We start from the raw sequence: 17,222 nt of genomic DNA, 5'->3' as shown, positions 1-17,222 counted from the left end.
TCTAGGTTGGGGCTCAGGCAACCTTATTTTATTAAAAGCTCTCCAGATGATTCAAATGTGTAGCCCTAATAGAGAACCACTAAACCAGTGGTTTGCCAACTTTTTGGCCTGAGGACCAAACTATTAAAAACTACTGAGTACTTCAAAATGCTTTTATTTACATAGGTTATATTTACTGATAGTTACTATATTAGAAATTAACTGGGATTTTTTAAAGCTACTTATTATTATTAATTCATTTAAAAATAAGGGCTGGCCAGCCACCATACAAATAAAAATAACAAACCTGTTGCAAATTAATGTAATCTATTTTTATTAAAACAATTTTCCAAAACAAACAAAAACTTGATAAGAGTGGCACTATTTTACATTTTTTACAAATCTCTTTATTGTATAGCTTAATAAAATAGCTAAATTCTTACATCTGCTTCAGCATTCTGCTACACTATGTAGTTGCAGTATATGAAGAAAGCCCAGCCTCACAGAGGTATGTAGTTGGAAAAGGGAGGAATATTTTAATAGCCTTTTTATTTTTATTTTTTTTCCTTTTTTTTTTTGTCTTTTTTGCTGACCGGTAACGGGATCGCAACCCTCGGTGTCGCGCCCGTACCGGAGACCGGCAACGGGATCACAACCCTCAGTGTTGCGCCCGCACCGCGCTCAGCCAGTGAGCAGGAACTGGTCTCCACATGGGATCCGAACCCTCGGTGGGAGCGCCGCCGTGCTCCCAAGCGGCGCACTCTCCAGTGCACCACCGGGCCGGCCCTTAATAGCCTTTTTAGATAATTGTGGATATCCTGTCCACGGAACCAAAACTGAACAAGTGGTTTCTTAAAGGTTAATTGCAATGTGGAATCTGAAACCTTATCAATAAAGATCTGACTTGATGGTTCAACAAGATTTTTTGACTTTCTTATGATGGTGCTTTCAGATATGTATGTTACGGGTGAGTACCCATACAACCATTCTGTTTTTCACTTTCAGTACAGTATTCAATAAATTACATGAGATATTCTACACTTTTTTATAAAATATACTTTGTGTTAGATGATTTTGCCCAATTTAGGCTTATGTAAGTGTTCTGAGCACACTGAAGGAAGGCTAGATAACTAAGCTATGATGTTTGGAAGGTTAAGTATATTAAATGCATTTTCAACTTATGATTTTTTTATTTTGGGGTTTACTGGGATGTAGTGCCATAATAGTCAAGAAGCATCTGTATTGGGAAGCTGTCAAGCTCATGGTAGCAGACACAAGTTTTCCAGAATTCTAATTTTTGCTTGAAAGCTAGAATTTTTCTCACTGGCAGCAAATACTATCAGTGTTTTCCTTCAGGGACAGGTTCATTTTGGTCATTTTCTTTTTTTTCTCCCACTCCCTTCATTTTGGTCATTTTAGAGAAAATGTCTGACAAATACCCAAGTCTGACTAACCATAGTTTGTCAGTCAGACATTCTTTCAAGTAAAAAATGGTGTTCCATAAAAAAAAAAATCAAGTTCAGCTCACAACTCAATTACACGTGCTTCTCCTTGAGACAATGATCATACTTTGGTGTGCAGCAGAAATGCTCTATGAGTACTTTTCACCACACAAAATATTGAAAAGATGAATACTCAAGGGTCAAGATGAAATAAAACTAATAATTTTTACTACTTCAACATAGACATTTTGAAGTTAAACTGGCATATTTTTTTTTCCCTGCCAGTTTGTGTAGGGAAAGATATAATGACTTGTAATTGTTTAGTGTCAACTGCCTTGATTCATGCTAAGACGCCAGCAATCTTACCCACCTACCCTCACTGCAAATGTCGACACAGTGAAAAAAAGCAAATAATATCTTAGTATTACTGTGAAAATGCTTTGAACTCACAGACCCCCTGAAAGGGGATCCCCCGAGTCCATGAAGTATACTTTGAGAACTGCTTTACTGAGCTGCTTCATGTAACTCCAATATGCCATTTAAACATTAGCTATCTCAGAAAGAGTTAAATAAGTTTCAAAATTAATCCTCATATGATCCCAGTAAAAGAGAGTGTTGGGGAAGTGACAGAGGTATTCTACCGTATTCAGTTTGATTGCTAATCCCAAGCCAGGCATTAAAAAATATAATATCTAGGAGAATTTTTTCCTACAGATTTGATTATGAAATATTTGGCAAAGGAAATCTAATTCAAACCAGCTGCCGAACTCTTACTGAGCAGCAGTTCGTTAGGACACACTGCCAAAAGGCCCCCTTTTTGCAGGGAGGCCAGATGAGCTCATGCAAAGGCATTTTAGCAGCTTTTGTCCCATAAGTCCCATAAGCACAAGACCAATTTTCCACATTGTAAAGTAACACACTTTCTTTGAGATCTTTTTCTCTTCTAGTCAGAGAAAGCTTATAGGAAAAGATTACTAAGTCCATATCCTGAAAACTTATAGAACCAATGTGTCTTTCTATCTGTCATGTATCTTGCTTTAATCTCAAGAAACGTGTAAAATAAAAATCCTGTTCATTTATCACTTTCATGTTTTACTTAATTCCTCACCAACCTGAAATAGCTATTGAGAAAACGAACACACGCACACACAGAATTTTGGTTTCCAAGAATGTGTAAATGTGCAATTTAATATAAATAGTAACTCATATTAATTTATATCACTCTAACAATGTTATCTGATTTTAAACTATAATTAATTCTTAATTTATCAGGGACTATCTACTTTTGTGGATAATCAAGGTCCTTAATTTCCTTTCCTTCCCTATGTGTTTATGCTATCTCTATCTCTCTTTTTTAATCTCATCCACTCATGAGAACATCTATGTTCCAAAGTATTAGAAATAGAATTAGAGAAAATGAACATTCAGCCCTTTCTCATTACTCATATAAATCTCAAACCCTCTCTTTCCCCCACACTAAAAAGCCATAAGCTTACAACTTTCTGGCCTCGCCTCCTTTTGTGGGATACCTCCTGGCCTTGTTCCATCCTCTGGTCTCCCTCAGTGGCTACCCTCTATCCCCTCTGGCTGGTAGTGATTAAGCACCACTTAATTCTATCATGGTTGAAGTGACTTCAACTAATTCCACCTGGCCAACATCACGGCCACATGGAAAAACTAAACCTGTCATCTGCCTGTCATTTTGGATCCTAATGCACCAGTACTTCCTGAACAAGGAGTAAAGAATCCCTGTTGCTACATTAATTAAACTTATTAAGAAACAACATGTTTAGAGAGCTACAGTACCCATCCATTTAATTTACGGTCAGTTCAATTTGCATGTCTAGGTTGATCCAAATAACGCATTTGAATTCTTCTTGTTTAATATGAAACTTTGACTATGTATAAAAACTAGTAGAGCAAGAGCTCCTCTTTTAACATGGCCAAATTAAACCAATTACTTTACTTTTTACATAGAATTCTTCTTTGATATAATTTTTATTTAATAATACAAAACTACTCTTACAATTAAAGCAGCTAACACTTACCTGAGCAGTTACAATATGTCAGGTGCCATTCTAGACATTTTTCAAGTATAACTCATTTAATAATTACATGAAAATCTGTGTCACAGAAAGTTTCAGTAACATGCTCCCAATCATGTACTATAAATGGCAGAATAGGGATTAAAACTCAGTTTATTATGTATTGGTCTTAGTCCTTCCTATTAAATCTTGTGGGGTTTGTTTTAATCATAACAGCTTTATTGACATATAATTCACACACCATACAATATACCCATTTAAATTCAATGGTTTTTACTATATTTAGAATTGTGAAACTGTCACCACATTTGATTTTAGATTTTCATACCCCCCAAAAAAAAGACTATACCCATTAGCAGTCACTCTCTATTGCTCCCTCCCCCATTTATCAGTTGATGGGCACTTGAGTTGTTTCCATTTTTTTTGGCTACTGTGAATAATGCCATTATGAACATTCATGTATAAGTTTTTGTGGGACATAAGTTTTCATTTCTCTAGGGTACATACCTAGGACTGAAATTACTGGGGCTTATGGGGACTCTGTGTTTAACTTTTTGAGGAACTTCCAGACTGTTTTCCACAGCAGCCACACCTATTTTACATTCCCACCAGCAGTGTATGAAGGTTCCACATCCTTGTCCACTCTTGTTATTATCTATCTTTTTAATTATTGTCATCATCCTAGTAAGTAGGAGATGATATCTCACTGTAGTTTTGATTCGCATTTCCTTATGGCTAATGATGTTGAGCCATTTGTGTGTATGTATGTATGTGTGTATGTATGTATATGTGCGTGTGTGTATATTTGGGGGGGCAGCTGGCCAGTATGGGGACGCACTTGTATATCCTCTTTAGAAAAATGCCTATTCAGATCCTTTTCCCTTTTTCTAATTGGACAATTTATCTTTCGATTACTGAGTTGTAAGAATTCTTTATATATTCTAGATACAAGTCGCTGATCAGATATATTTTTCAAATATTTTCTCCCATTCTGAGTTGTCTTCACTTTCTTGATGGTGATACCTGAAGCACAAAACTTTTTAATTTTGATGAAGTCAAATTTATCTATTTTTTTTATTGTTTCATGTGCTTTTGGTATCATATCAAAGAAGGCTCTGCCTATCCCAAAGTCATGTAGATCTACTTCTATATTTTCCTCCGAGAGTTTTGTAGTTTTAGCCCTTAAATTTTACCTATATCTTTTGCCTAGTTGCCAATTAATACCACACTGACAGAACACACACAACCACCCTACTTCCTTCTTTAGCACCAAAATGCTTTGGTGTTCTATGCCTAGTCTAGTCTATGACCAGAAATTATTTGTTTGTGAAATTGAAATTTCTAGTATTGAACAAAGGCTCACCTATGGGATGTGGTAAGTTTCTGCCCCATCCCTCCAGTGGCACACAGTTAAAGAAATGTCCAAGCATTCTCGTATTCTATAATCATAACTAGAGTGTAAGCTTCTTCCACTAAATTAAAATTTAAGAGATCTCCATAGTCATTTTTTTTTTTTTTTTTTTTTTAAAGATGACCGGTAAGGGGATCTTAACCCTTGACTTGGTGTTGTCAGCACCACGCTCAGCCAGTGAGCGAACCGGCCATCCCTATATAGGATCCGAACCCGGGGCCTTGGTGTTATCAGCACCACACTCTCCCGAGTGAGCCACGGGCCGGCCCATAGTCATATTCTTAAGCTCGAAATCTTTGGAAAATAAAATTTGATTGCCCTAATTATAACTACTGAGACATATCCACATGTTTTTGTAGGATTCCTGTAATGTTCCCAATGTAACCCTGACAGAGAAACTACAATTTAAGGAACAGAATTTAATTCAACTAAGATTTACTGAGGGCCTACTATATGCAGAGCATTGTGGGAAGTGCTGAGAAGATTAAGTCATAAGTCCTGACTTCAGGGAGGTTATAATTTAGTGGGGATAAAAATAAAAAAAATTTAAAAAAACAGAGAAACTAACAGTTAAATTCAGTCTTTCTGGGGCCGGCCCGGTGACGCACTGGATAGTGCGCCGCTTGGGAAGCACGGCGGCGCTCCCGCCCGAGGGTTCGGATCCCACATACAGACCGGTTCCCGCTCACTGGCTGAGCGAGGCGCGGGAGCAGCGCCGAGGGTTGCAATCCCGTTGCCGGTCCCCGGTCCGGTATGGGGGCAACACTGAGGGTTGCGATCCGTTGCCGGACACGGAAAAAGACAAAAAGAAAAAAAAAAAAAAAAAAAAAAAAAAAAAAAAATTCAGTCTTTCTGTAAGACATTTCTGTTATAAAGGCATTAACAAGGGCATACCTTTCTTCTAAAGCCTAACAAATCCATTCTCTTTATTCTGTGATCTAGGAGCTCCATCTCTAAATTAAAGAGATAATCCTGGAAAGCTATGTAAAAAAATTGTATTTTTAAAAAAGAATGTAAAAATTATATATTTTATAAAACAAATGATACATGTAAGGAACTTGGGAAGTTGAAGGAAATCCTGTATAAAGTGAAAGTCTTCCTGTAATGCAAAGAATAGTCCTCCTTACATGAATCTTTTTCTGCTCAAAACAGGAAACCCCCACACTGTTCTCTATAGAACATTCTAGATGGTTTCATCATTTAGCTCTTTGGACTACCAAATACTTTTTCTGTGGAGCTCCTTTTCAATGTGTACTTTTGAGTTACATCAACACCTGACTCTTTGTGAAGTACAAATAAAATTGAATGTAAATGTTTTCTAATTTATCCATTAAGACATTCTGGCCCCCAAATCTAAATTTCTCCATTCTTTTCCCTTCTAACCTCCCAAATCTGGCATGCTAGAAATATACTTTAGCTTCAGGTCAAATCAATGTTTATTTGATGGAATCAAAATTATGTGTTCTTACATTAGAAAGAGAGGTTAAAGAATATTTTGGCAGAGTTGTGTGGTTTATTCACAGTACCACATTCTGGTTTAAATGATTTCATCACTCAGTCAAAGGCTATCACAATTTCAGTGGTTTTCTAGTCACAGTCAATAAAGTAAAGAAAAAAAAAACACAAAACTATTATCTTCATGACGAAGCAAGTCTTTAGGGGAGCATTTAGGAAGTTGCTTCACGACTCAAAAAGTGCACACAAAAATACTAGTAACATAAATACTTTATTTTGAGCTAGGAGCTGCAAAATGATCAATAAGGTTGTGAGAGAAAAGTTTTTGTCTACGTCGACTATATCAGCTACTTAAGTGCTATTTTAGGCACCTAAAATAATAGAATTCACTTTGAAACTCTTTAGTAGATTTAGAGTGGGATAAATATTTTATTTTTTTGTCTTTAGTCTTACCTTGTGGCAACAAGAGGGTAGCTATGACACGGTGATGCCCAGGCATCTCTTGTCCACGGCATACAGTCATAAAGAAGCAAATCTTTCTCAGTCACAGCCATCAGAATAGGTCTCCATTGTTGTCTTCCACCATCTAGTTTTGCCTGTTACAATGGTAAAATCCAGAAATCAGAGCTAACTATAATTATATGTCATTGCAAAAGTTCTTTCAGTGATGGCCTAACACGGTGGGCCTCCATTTTGTTTTCCCATCCTAATACACTTGAGATACAGGAAACATCCCATCAAGTTCCTTCCCACTGGTAGAGATTCTCCATTGGGAGGTGTCAGGTGGTGTGTACATTCTTTTTTTTTTTAATGCTGATCATGATCCACTGTCATATTTTAGAAAATGCTGAAATAAAGTATTGCCAGAGTTCCCCATTATATTTTAGGAAGTTTATTTCTTCAGTTTTAAATGTACCATTGTACTTACTTGGATAAAGCAAAGTTATCTCTGTAAAGATTTAAAAATGCAGGAAAACAACCACTTTATCTGAATTGTCAAGGATCCAAGGCCAAAAAGCAAAAGACTGTGTTCAAGAGAAGCCCTGCCATCATCAGAACTTTTGCTCTCTGGGCCGGCCCGGTGGCTCACTGCTACAGTGCGCCGCTTGGGAGCGCGGTGGCGCTCCCGCCAAGGGTTCGGATCCCACATACAGACCGGTTCCCACTCACTGGCTGAGCGAGGTGTGGGAGCAACACCGAGGGTTGTGATCCCGTGGCCGGTCCCAGTCCGGTACGGGCGCAACACTGAGGGTTGCGATCCGTTGCCGGACACGAAAAAAGACAAAAAAAAAGAACTTTTGCTCTCCTCAGACCTTTGAGCAGGGACTGCTTAACAACACTTATTTTAACACTGATCCTCATTATCACCAGGATTCAAGTTGATAAATCGCGTATGTCCTAAATAGTTGTCTTCATAACCACTTCTCATTTTCTTTTCCTTAATGACTTCTGAAGGTATTTTGGACTTGGCAGAACACCTTAAGAATACTTTTATAGGCTGGTTAGCTCAGTTGGTTAGAGCATGATACTGATAACACTGGGATCCAGGGTTTGACAACACACGCACATGCGCGCGCACATACACACACACACACACACACAAATCTATAACCTGAAAGTGGACTGAGTGGTTCAGTTCTGTGTTATAACACCTACCACCAAACTCTTTTCTCCTAGCCATCGCCCCAAGCTAATTGTAGTAGTGGGAAATGAATTCTAGCCCATGAAAGGACTCATGTTCTTCCATGTGCTGAAAGCAACAAAAAACATGACCTAACTCTGAGAATTCAAGCAGAGTATTGTAGAAATTATTATACTTTGCTTATCAATGAACCCTAGTTTTCTAAAACTCCATATGGGTAATTGTGCAATATCTGGAAGGAGAGTATCGGCTCTAAAGAGGTTCCCTTAGATACTTACATTTTTGGATCATAGATACCCTGAAGGAATTTTTAGTTTACGTTCACTGGTAAGTCTTTCTTTGCAAGATTGTTAAGGACAATATTTCAATAGGGGAAATAATATAAAATCTATCTATCAAAGGGTTAAAATAATAGTCTCATTTTTAAAAATAGACTTTTATCTTAAGTTACAAGAGGGGCATTTTTTTTTTTTGTCTTTTTTCCGTGTCCGGCAACGGATTGCAACCCTCAGTGTTGCCCCCGTACCGGACCGGGGACCGGCAACGGGATCGCAAGCTTCAGCGTTGCTCCCGCGCCTCGCTCAGCCAGTGAGCGGGAGCCGGTCTGTATGTGGGATCCGAACCCTCGGACGGGAGCGCCGCCGCGCTTCCCAAGCGGCGCACTATCCAGTGCGCCACCGGGCCGGCCCTAAGAGGGGCATTTTGAAGGCTAGGCCAGAGTATATGCTATTTGGAAAACCTAAAATAAATGTATTTCTTCCAAAATAAGATATTTTGGGCCCTAAAGAAAAAATGCTAATGGTAGGGCTGGCTGGTTGGCTCAGTCAGTTAGAGCATGATGTTATAACACCAAGGTCAAGAGTTCAGATCGCTGTACCGCCAGCCACCAAAAAAAAAAAAAAAAAGCTAATGCCAATAGAAGCAATGTCTAATTTCAAGACAGAGAACTTTTTATTTAATTTTTTAAAAAATTTTTTTAAAGTGTTTATTCTTTAGATAAGTCCTTAGTTTTTAGAGAACATCTTTTTCCTTTTCTACTTACCATTGGAGAAAAATGAAACTACAATTTTAGTAATTTTATTTGCCTATTTGCCTTAACTTTTAAGTATATTGTTTGCTTTTACTGGAGTCAAAATGCTGTCTGCTATGTATAGTATTTGTTTTCTGTTGTGATTATCAGCACAGCAGTCTTATGGCTTCACTACTGAATTTTTAGCTGGAGAAAAAAGGGATACTAATGTTAGGGTTTTACTTTGCTTGTGTTTCTATACCCACATGTACATACACCTGGTTAAACAATAGCATTCTCCAAATTTTATTTATTTATTTTTTTTCCTTTTTGTCTTTTTTTGTGACCGGTAACGGGATCGCAACCCTCAGTGTCTCGCCCGTACCGTGACCGGCAACGGGATCGCAACCCTCGGTGTTGCGCCCGCACCGCGCTCAACCAGTGAGCGGACCAGTCTCTATATGGGATCCGAACCCTCGGCGGGAGCTGCCACGCTCCCAAGCGCTGCACTCCACCGAGAGCACCACTGGGCCGGCCCTTATTTTCTAATAAATAGAGTTGGATAGCACTAAAGATGAAAAACTACTAATAGTTATTATTCATTCCCTAAATCCTTTAATCCTATAAATCTCTTTTTTGACAGGTAATGTACATGTCCTCCATTTGGTAGATTCAAAGGAAATTCACTTTTAGAAATATAAGCAGACTCTGAAAAGCACAAGCAATGGAAGTAAAAATAGACAAATGGGATTACATCAAACTAGAAAGCTTCTGCACAGCAAAGGAAATAATTAACAGAGTAGAGACAACCCACAAACTGGGAGAAAGTATTTGAAAATGATACATCAGATAAGGGGCTAATATCCAAACTATGCAAGAAACTACTCAATAACAAGAAAATAAAAAACCTATTTAAAAACGGGCAAAGGACCTAAATAAACATTTCTCAAAAGAAGACATACAGATAGCCAACAGATACATAGAAAAATGTTCAATATCTCTATCATCAGAGAAATGGAAATTAAAATCACAATAAGGTATCACCTCACATCTGGTAGATTGGCTATTATCAAAAAGATGAACAATGGGCTGGCCCGTGGCTCACTCGGGAGAATGTGGTGCTGATAACACCACGGCCATGGGTTCGGATCCCATATAGGGATGGCCGGTTAGCTCACTTGGGAGAGCGTGGTGCTGACAACACCAAGTCAAGGGTTAAGATCCCCTTACCGGTCATCTTTAAAAAAAAAAAAGATGAACAATAACAAGTGTTGGTGAAGATGTGGAGAAAAACCCTCGTACACTGTTGGTGGGAATGTAAATTAGTACAGCCATTCTAGAAAATGGTATAGATGTTCCTCAAAAAACTAAAAATAGAATTACCATACAATCCAGTAATCCCACTTTTGGGTGTATATATCCAAAGAAATTGAAATCAGTATGTCAAAGAGATGTCTGCACTGTCATGTTTATTGTAGCATTATTTACAATAGCCAAGATATGGAAACAACCAAAGTGTCCGTCAACAGACAAATGGATTTTTAAAATGTAGTATATAAATACACAATGGAATACTATTCCACCTTAAAAAGAGCAGGAAATTCTGCCATTTGCAATAACATGGATGAATGTAGAGCACTTTACGCTAAGTGAAAGAGCCAGGCACAGAGAGACAAATACTATATGATCTCACTTAAATGTGGAATCTTAAAAAAATTGAACTCATAGAAGTAGAGAGTAGAAGGGTGGTTACCAGAGGCTGGGGCAGGGTGGGAAGCAAGGGAGATGCGGAACAGAGAGATGTTGGTCAAAGGGTACAAAATTTCAGTTAGATACGAAGAATAAGTTCTGGTGATCTATTGCACAGCTGGATGCCTATAGTTAATAATATACTGTATTTCTAAATAGCTAAAAGACAGGATTCTTAAGTATTCTCACCACAAAGAAAGGATAAATATTTGAGATGATGGATATGCTAATTAGTCTAATTTGATCATTCCACAATGTATATGAATATTGAAATGTACATTTTACCCAACAAATATATGCAATTATTATTTGTTAATTTAAAAAAACCTCTGTAAACACGGGGAGGGGGGATGAACATAACCAATTAAAGGGTAAAATATCAGTCACGTAAAAACCAGTTATCAGTAAAGAGATAGATGTCCTATATATAGAACAGATTATCTATTAGTTACCAAATACCTGTTGTATAGGTATTCCTTGTTTTAAGCAAACACAGTGTATGACAACATGAAGTAATAAAAAAGATAAATTAAGGAGAGATCATTTAAAGTTAAACAAACGATCCTTCCTTAATTTATCTGCCCCAAATGACTATCTTCTCTAAGTGGAACTGAAACAGTTTCATTTACATGCAAGTTATTCAGGAAATTCACCTCTTGCCAAAAGGAATGTTTACCTATACTAAACAGATTACATGATCCAAATTTTCTTGATCATTTTCATACTCACAGAATTAACCAATCTTATAGGTAGAAAGGGCTTTGGCATTTACCTAGTTCATTAGATACATAAAATCATTATAACACCTCTGAGAAATGGTATACAGCCTTGTTTGAACACCTTATTCTGAGAGTGATATTTGATTTGAGTAAACCAAGCAACTACTTGAAAAAATAAAAGTCAAGAGTATGGGCCGGCCCGGTGGCGCACTGCTGTAGTGCGCTGCTTGGGAAGCGCAGCGGCGCTCCCACCGAGGGTTCGGATCCCACATACAGACCGGTTCCCGCTCACTGGCTGAGCGAGGCGTGGGAGCAGCACCGAGGGCTGCGGTCCCGTTGCCGGTCCCGGTCCGGTACGGGGGCGACACTGAGGGTTGCGATCCGTTGCCGGACACGGAAAAAGACAAAAAAAAAAAAAGTCAAGAGTATTTTAGAAACAGTATACTCTGAATTAGTTCAGTGGTACTATTTTTAAACTGGTTGAAACTTCTTCACTTAATATTATTTCCCAACCTTGAACTTGTGTTCTTGGACAATATTTTATAATTAGTGACCTGTCTGATTGCTTTTTATATGTATGTATGTATGTAGACAAAGAAAAAAATAACAGCATCTATTACACACAAAGTACTAGAGTAAGTTTTCTGGAGGCAATAAAGATTTGGAGAAAATGTGCTCCTATCTTCCATGAGCTCCCAGTTGAGTGGTGGAAACACACACATAAACATAGTCCACAAAAGCAGATTGTAATGAATTGGTAGCTTTATTTTCCTCCTTTCTAGCATAAACCAAATTAAGTCCACTTAAAAGTCTGGCAACTCTCAAATATTTCTGGTGGGAATCTAAATTAGTACAACCCCCATGGAAGGCAATTTGGCAATATTTATCAAAATTACAAATGCATATACCCCTCATGGTAATTTTAAGATATGCCCACAAATTCTCTGCTACTCTTCCTTTCAAGAGGTGGAGACTGAATTCCCTCCCCTTGGGTATAGGCTGGACTTAGTGACTCATTTCTAACGGAAAGAAGAAAGCAGAAGTAACAGTGTGTTACTTTTGAGATTAGGCCATAAAAGGCACCGTTGCTTCCATCTTGTTCTCTCTCTCAGATCACTCTTTGGGGAAAATCAGTAATCGTGTTGCAAGGACACTCAGGCAGCCCTGTGAAAAGGTCCACATTGGAGGGACTGACGACTTCTGCCAATAGCCAGAAAGAAACTGCCAACAGCAAGGTAAATCAATCATCTTGGAAGTAAACCATCTACCCCCAGATAACTGCAATCCTGGCTGATCACTTAACTGAAACTTCATGAGAGATCCTGAGCTAGAATCATCCAGCTAAGCACCATCAGATTTCCGATCCTTAGAAACTGAAGTGAATGTTTGTTATTTTAAGCCACTAAGTCTTGGGGATAATTTGTTATGCAGTGATAGGTAAGTAATAATATACCTTTTGACCCAGCACTTCTAGGGATTTATTCTAGACATATAGAAATATCGCCTACTGTCTGAACTCTTACTATCCAGACTTAAGAACTGATGTAAACTTTTGGATAAATCCCCTACTAACCAAAGTTTTACTACTCACTATCAGAAACTTAAGAACCAAATATATTCTGATAGTGTGGGTTCCCTTCTTGTCTAATCTATCTGAACTCAGGAACCAAAGAGTTTGGATAGAGCACACTTGAAAGGACAAACTGCAAGGCTATTCATTGCAGCATCATTTGTAATGGCAAAATATAACAACAAAACTGGGGCAAGTGCTTATTTAATTACAGCCACATAATGGAATACTTTACAGTTGTAAAAAAGAATGAGGTAGTTCTCTGTGCATTGATATGAAAAGCTCTCCAGGATATACTCTTTAATGAAAGAAAAAAAAAAAAAAGGTTTTTTTTTTTTTTTTAAAGATGACCAGTAAGGGGATCTTAACCCTAGATTTGGTATTGTCAGCACCACACTCTCCCAAGTGAGCTAACCAGCCATCCCTATATGGGATCCGAACCCGTGGACTTGGTGTTATCAGTACCACACTCTCCTGAGTGAGCCACGGGCCGGCCCAAAAAGCAAGGTTTAAAGTAGTATGCATAATATGCTATCTTTTGGGGGAGCAGGGGTGTGTGGCTGGAATCTTTTATAAAAGAGGAAAAGATGAATAAATGCTCATATTTTCTTATAAAGAAACTCCAAAAGATTTAGTAGGAAGAAATAAAAGTGATTCCTTCTCTGGGGGAAAGGGGATGGGAAGTTGGTGGATGGAGGACAGGAAGAAGAGCAAGACTTTTCACCTATTAATTTTTTATCCTTTGACTTTTGAACTATGTGAATGTGTTACCTTTTTAAAATCAAAGATTTCTGGCATTACTGAAAGCACAGAACAATTTTCATTCAATCCAGTTTTCCAACTACAATTTAAAAATAATATAGAAATAATGATAAACATAACTAAAATATTAAAACTTCTAAAGTCATATGTACTTATACCATGATTTTCATTATTTTCATGATTTTCAATTTCATTTTCAATATTTCATGATTTTCATTTTCATTTCTTTGCTTAGTTATTCAAATTATGCTTCACAGAAATGATCACTTTACTAATTCTGTGTTCTAATTTACTATAATTTTACTTGAAACACTCATAAAATTTCAGAGGTTAAAAAAAAGGATTATTGGGATCCAAAATTGGTTCCACAGCATAATTACCTGGGGAGCTACCAAACAAGATTGCCAGGCCCTGCCACAGATCTACCAAATTACAACTTTGTTGGGGACAACATCCTCTCTAAATAAACAAAATCAACCTCGACTGGAAAAATAAAATAAAAACTTTGTTGGGGAGGAGGGTGAGTAGCAAAATTGGGAAACTATTTAAAACAAAACAAAACAAAACAAAAGAACAGAAACCTCTCTAGGCTGATTCTAACATATTTGAGAATCAGTGCTAGTCCATTCCCTGTCCCTTTGCAGACACAAGAGGGAACTAGGAGTCAAAGAGATGGAGTTTTAAAAAGGTCTAAAACCAGAGAAAAACAGAGCCAGCATTTGAACACTCATCTTTGAAATCCCTAGTTCAGTCTTCTTTTTTAAGTCCCCCTGGCCCAGCTGAGAGTGAAGACCCCAAAAGAAAATAGGTGTAACTAACGTCACGTAGAACTTTCACCCTCCTTTTGTCAAACCTGGGATCTAAAATAACTTGGATTGTTGAATTCTTCCTTTCCCATCACTCAACATTCACTTAGGCTCTCTTGTTTCTCTTCTTTTCAATTTTTAGTTAGAAAAGACAGTTGTTACCTTTGGCTAATGGCTTATAAGATATTTTGTATATTTTATACTTTTCCCAGAGCTGAGAAGCAAACTACAGCCTGCTGACCCTGGAAACTCTGCCAATAGATTAGAACAAGGGTTGTGAAAATTGTTAATGATCTCTGGCCCAAATCCAGCCCACCACCTGATTTTGTAAATAAAGTTTTACTGAAACACAGTCACACCCATTCATTTTGATATTGTCTATGACTGTTTTCTTGGTACAAAAGCAGAGTAAGAGGGCCAGCCCATGGCTCACTTGGGAAGAGTGTGGTGCTGATGACACCAGGGCCACGGGTTTGGATCCCTATATAGGCATGGCCGGTTAGCTCACTTGGGAGAGTGTGGTGCTGACAACGCCAAGTTGGGGTTAGGATCCCCTTACCGGTCATCTTTAAAAAAAAAAAAAAAAAAAAAAAAAAGCAGAGTAAGTAGTTGTGATGCTACCTGGCCCTTTACAGAAAAAGTTTGCTGACCCTGTTCTAAAATCATGATAATTACTTTCTGTCATTAAAGACAGAGAAGGTAATGAGAACCTCTTTTTCTTAGTCAGGTTGTGATGAAGATTACAACCTGATAGTGTGATTGTTAATTCTTCTGGTGGAGGTGTTAATCAGCAACAAATAGCTGAAAGGCAGAAAGGAAAAAAAGGAGGAGAAGCAAAAGACTGATGAACAAAAGAACTGCAAGCTAGATATCCAGGACCTAACAGCATGATACATATTACAGATATATGAAATGGGGGAACCATTCTGGCTCTGAATGGGGACCAGGTGAGATCCTGCCCTACCTCCCAGCCTACCTGTTCTGCCAGCCAGGCAATGTGTTTGACTTCCTTGCTGCCTCCTGCTGTACTGGTTGCACCAAGCATGGCATTGAGTTCAGCCAACACCTGTGGGAGGAGAGCCATTATGTTGGTGTGGATAGCTACGAACCAGGAGTGTGCTGTGGCTGTATCCTTGCAACGCAGGATCAACGTGTTCCTGCTATCAGGAGAATGCAGCTCTATCAATCTGTGTAGAAAAAGAAAAAAGAAAAAAAAGTGAGCTAGGTCAGAAGTCATCAAACATGCCAGGGTTTAATACACATAACTGCAAATTTATTTTAATTTTGCATTCCTCAAATAGAAACACTTTCTCTTAATTCCCTAGAGTCCAATTCCAGAGAAAAACCACATACGGAAAGATAATCATCAGAAAGACTAACTGCTGGATCTGCTGTTTCTGTGGGTTCATAATGTAATGCTCTAAGATGAGGGAACCTATTGTATAACCTACAGCAGAACACTTCACTTTAATTTCCATGTCAAAAAATAGAAAGCATGCTTGCTGAACCTCACAGGCACATAGTAAAGAAGAAACTGGTATTTTTAAAAATACTTATGAAATTCTGGTATAACGTATTGTCAGGTAAGAAAACATACTGCCAAATAATGAACTGAAATTCATACTATGTGAAGTAAAGAAAAGGGAAATTAGCAGAACATTATTATTATTATTATTATTATTATTTTTCCTCACTGGTAAGGGGATCACAACCCTACACTCGGTGTCGTCTACACCACGCTCAGCCAGTGAGCACACCGGCCATCCCTATGTAGGATCTGAACCTGCGGCCTTGGCACTATCAGCACCACACTCTCCCGAGTGAGCCACGGGGCCGGCCCAAGAATATTACTCTTTATGAAATTTGGAACTGTGTTTTAGTGTCTGGGTAAAATTATATGATTAAATCATTCACTGAGTCATGGTAGAAAACTAGTTAAGATCTTCAGTACTATCACTGTTCTGTATTAAAGCTCAACGGAGAACAATCTGTATTTCAAAAGTAACCTTTAGGAATTAGCTAAAAAGTTTTTTAATGTACATTAAACAAATTCCTTATAAAGCTATTTATTGGGTACTGTTTTGTGTTTTGGTCAAAGTTCTTGCCAAGAAGAATTCAAAAAGTCAAAATAACTAACATATATACACTGCTGTGTTCCAACAGTAACACATATATCTTTCAAAATGGAAAAGGAAAAGGAAAAAGCTATTAGGAGTGTTTCTCATGGCAGGCTAGAAATTGACAAACTGCTGGGCCGGCCCGGTGGCGCACTGCTATAGTGCGCCGCTTGGGAAGCGCGGTGGTGCTCCCGCCGAGGGTTCGGAATCCACATACAGACCGGCCGCTCACTGGCTGAGCGAGGTGTGGGAGCAACACCGAGGGTTGCGATCCCGTTGCCGTTGCTGGTCCCGGTCCGGTGCGGGGGCGACACTGAGGGTTGTGATCCATTGCCGGTCACGAAAAAGGAAAAAAAAAAAAAAAAAAAAGAAATTGACAAACTGCCAATTACGAGGGAGGAATCTTTATTTTCTTTCTTTCTTTTTTTTTTTTTTTTTTTTCCTTTTTCGTGACCGGCAATGGATCACAACCCCCAGTGTCCCCCCCGTACCGGCCCCGGACCGGCCCCGGGACCC

General features: G+C 38.3%; 1 protein-coding gene across 1 annotated transcript in view; it reads right to left on the bottom strand.

Annotated features, from left to right (window-relative positions):
* SNTB2 (syntrophin, beta 2 (dystrophin-associated protein A1, 59kDa, basic component 2)) overlaps nt 1-15,776 on the bottom strand; it is a 39,162-nt gene extending 23,386 nt beyond the window's left edge. The window contains exons 1-2 of the mRNA XM_008567879.1: nt 15,566-15,776; nt 6,786-6,928 (exon numbers count right to left, since the gene is read on the bottom strand). Coding sequence (XP_008566101.1) covers nt 6,786-6,928; nt 15,566-15,673 — 251 coding nt within the window. The 5' untranslated portion in view covers nt 15,674-15,776. The remainder of the gene's footprint in view (nt 1-6,785; nt 6,929-15,565) is intronic.
* Between the last annotated feature and the right edge of the window lie 1,446 nt (nt 15,777-17,222).

This window comes from Galeopterus variegatus, unplaced genomic scaffold (genome assembly GCF_000696425.1).
Source record: "Galeopterus variegatus unplaced genomic scaffold, G_variegatus-3.0.2 Scaffold354, whole genome shotgun sequence".
Lineage (NCBI taxonomy): Eukaryota > Metazoa > Chordata > Mammalia > Dermoptera > Cynocephalidae > Galeopterus > Galeopterus variegatus.
This window is presented reverse-complemented; position numbering and strand designations above follow the sequence as displayed.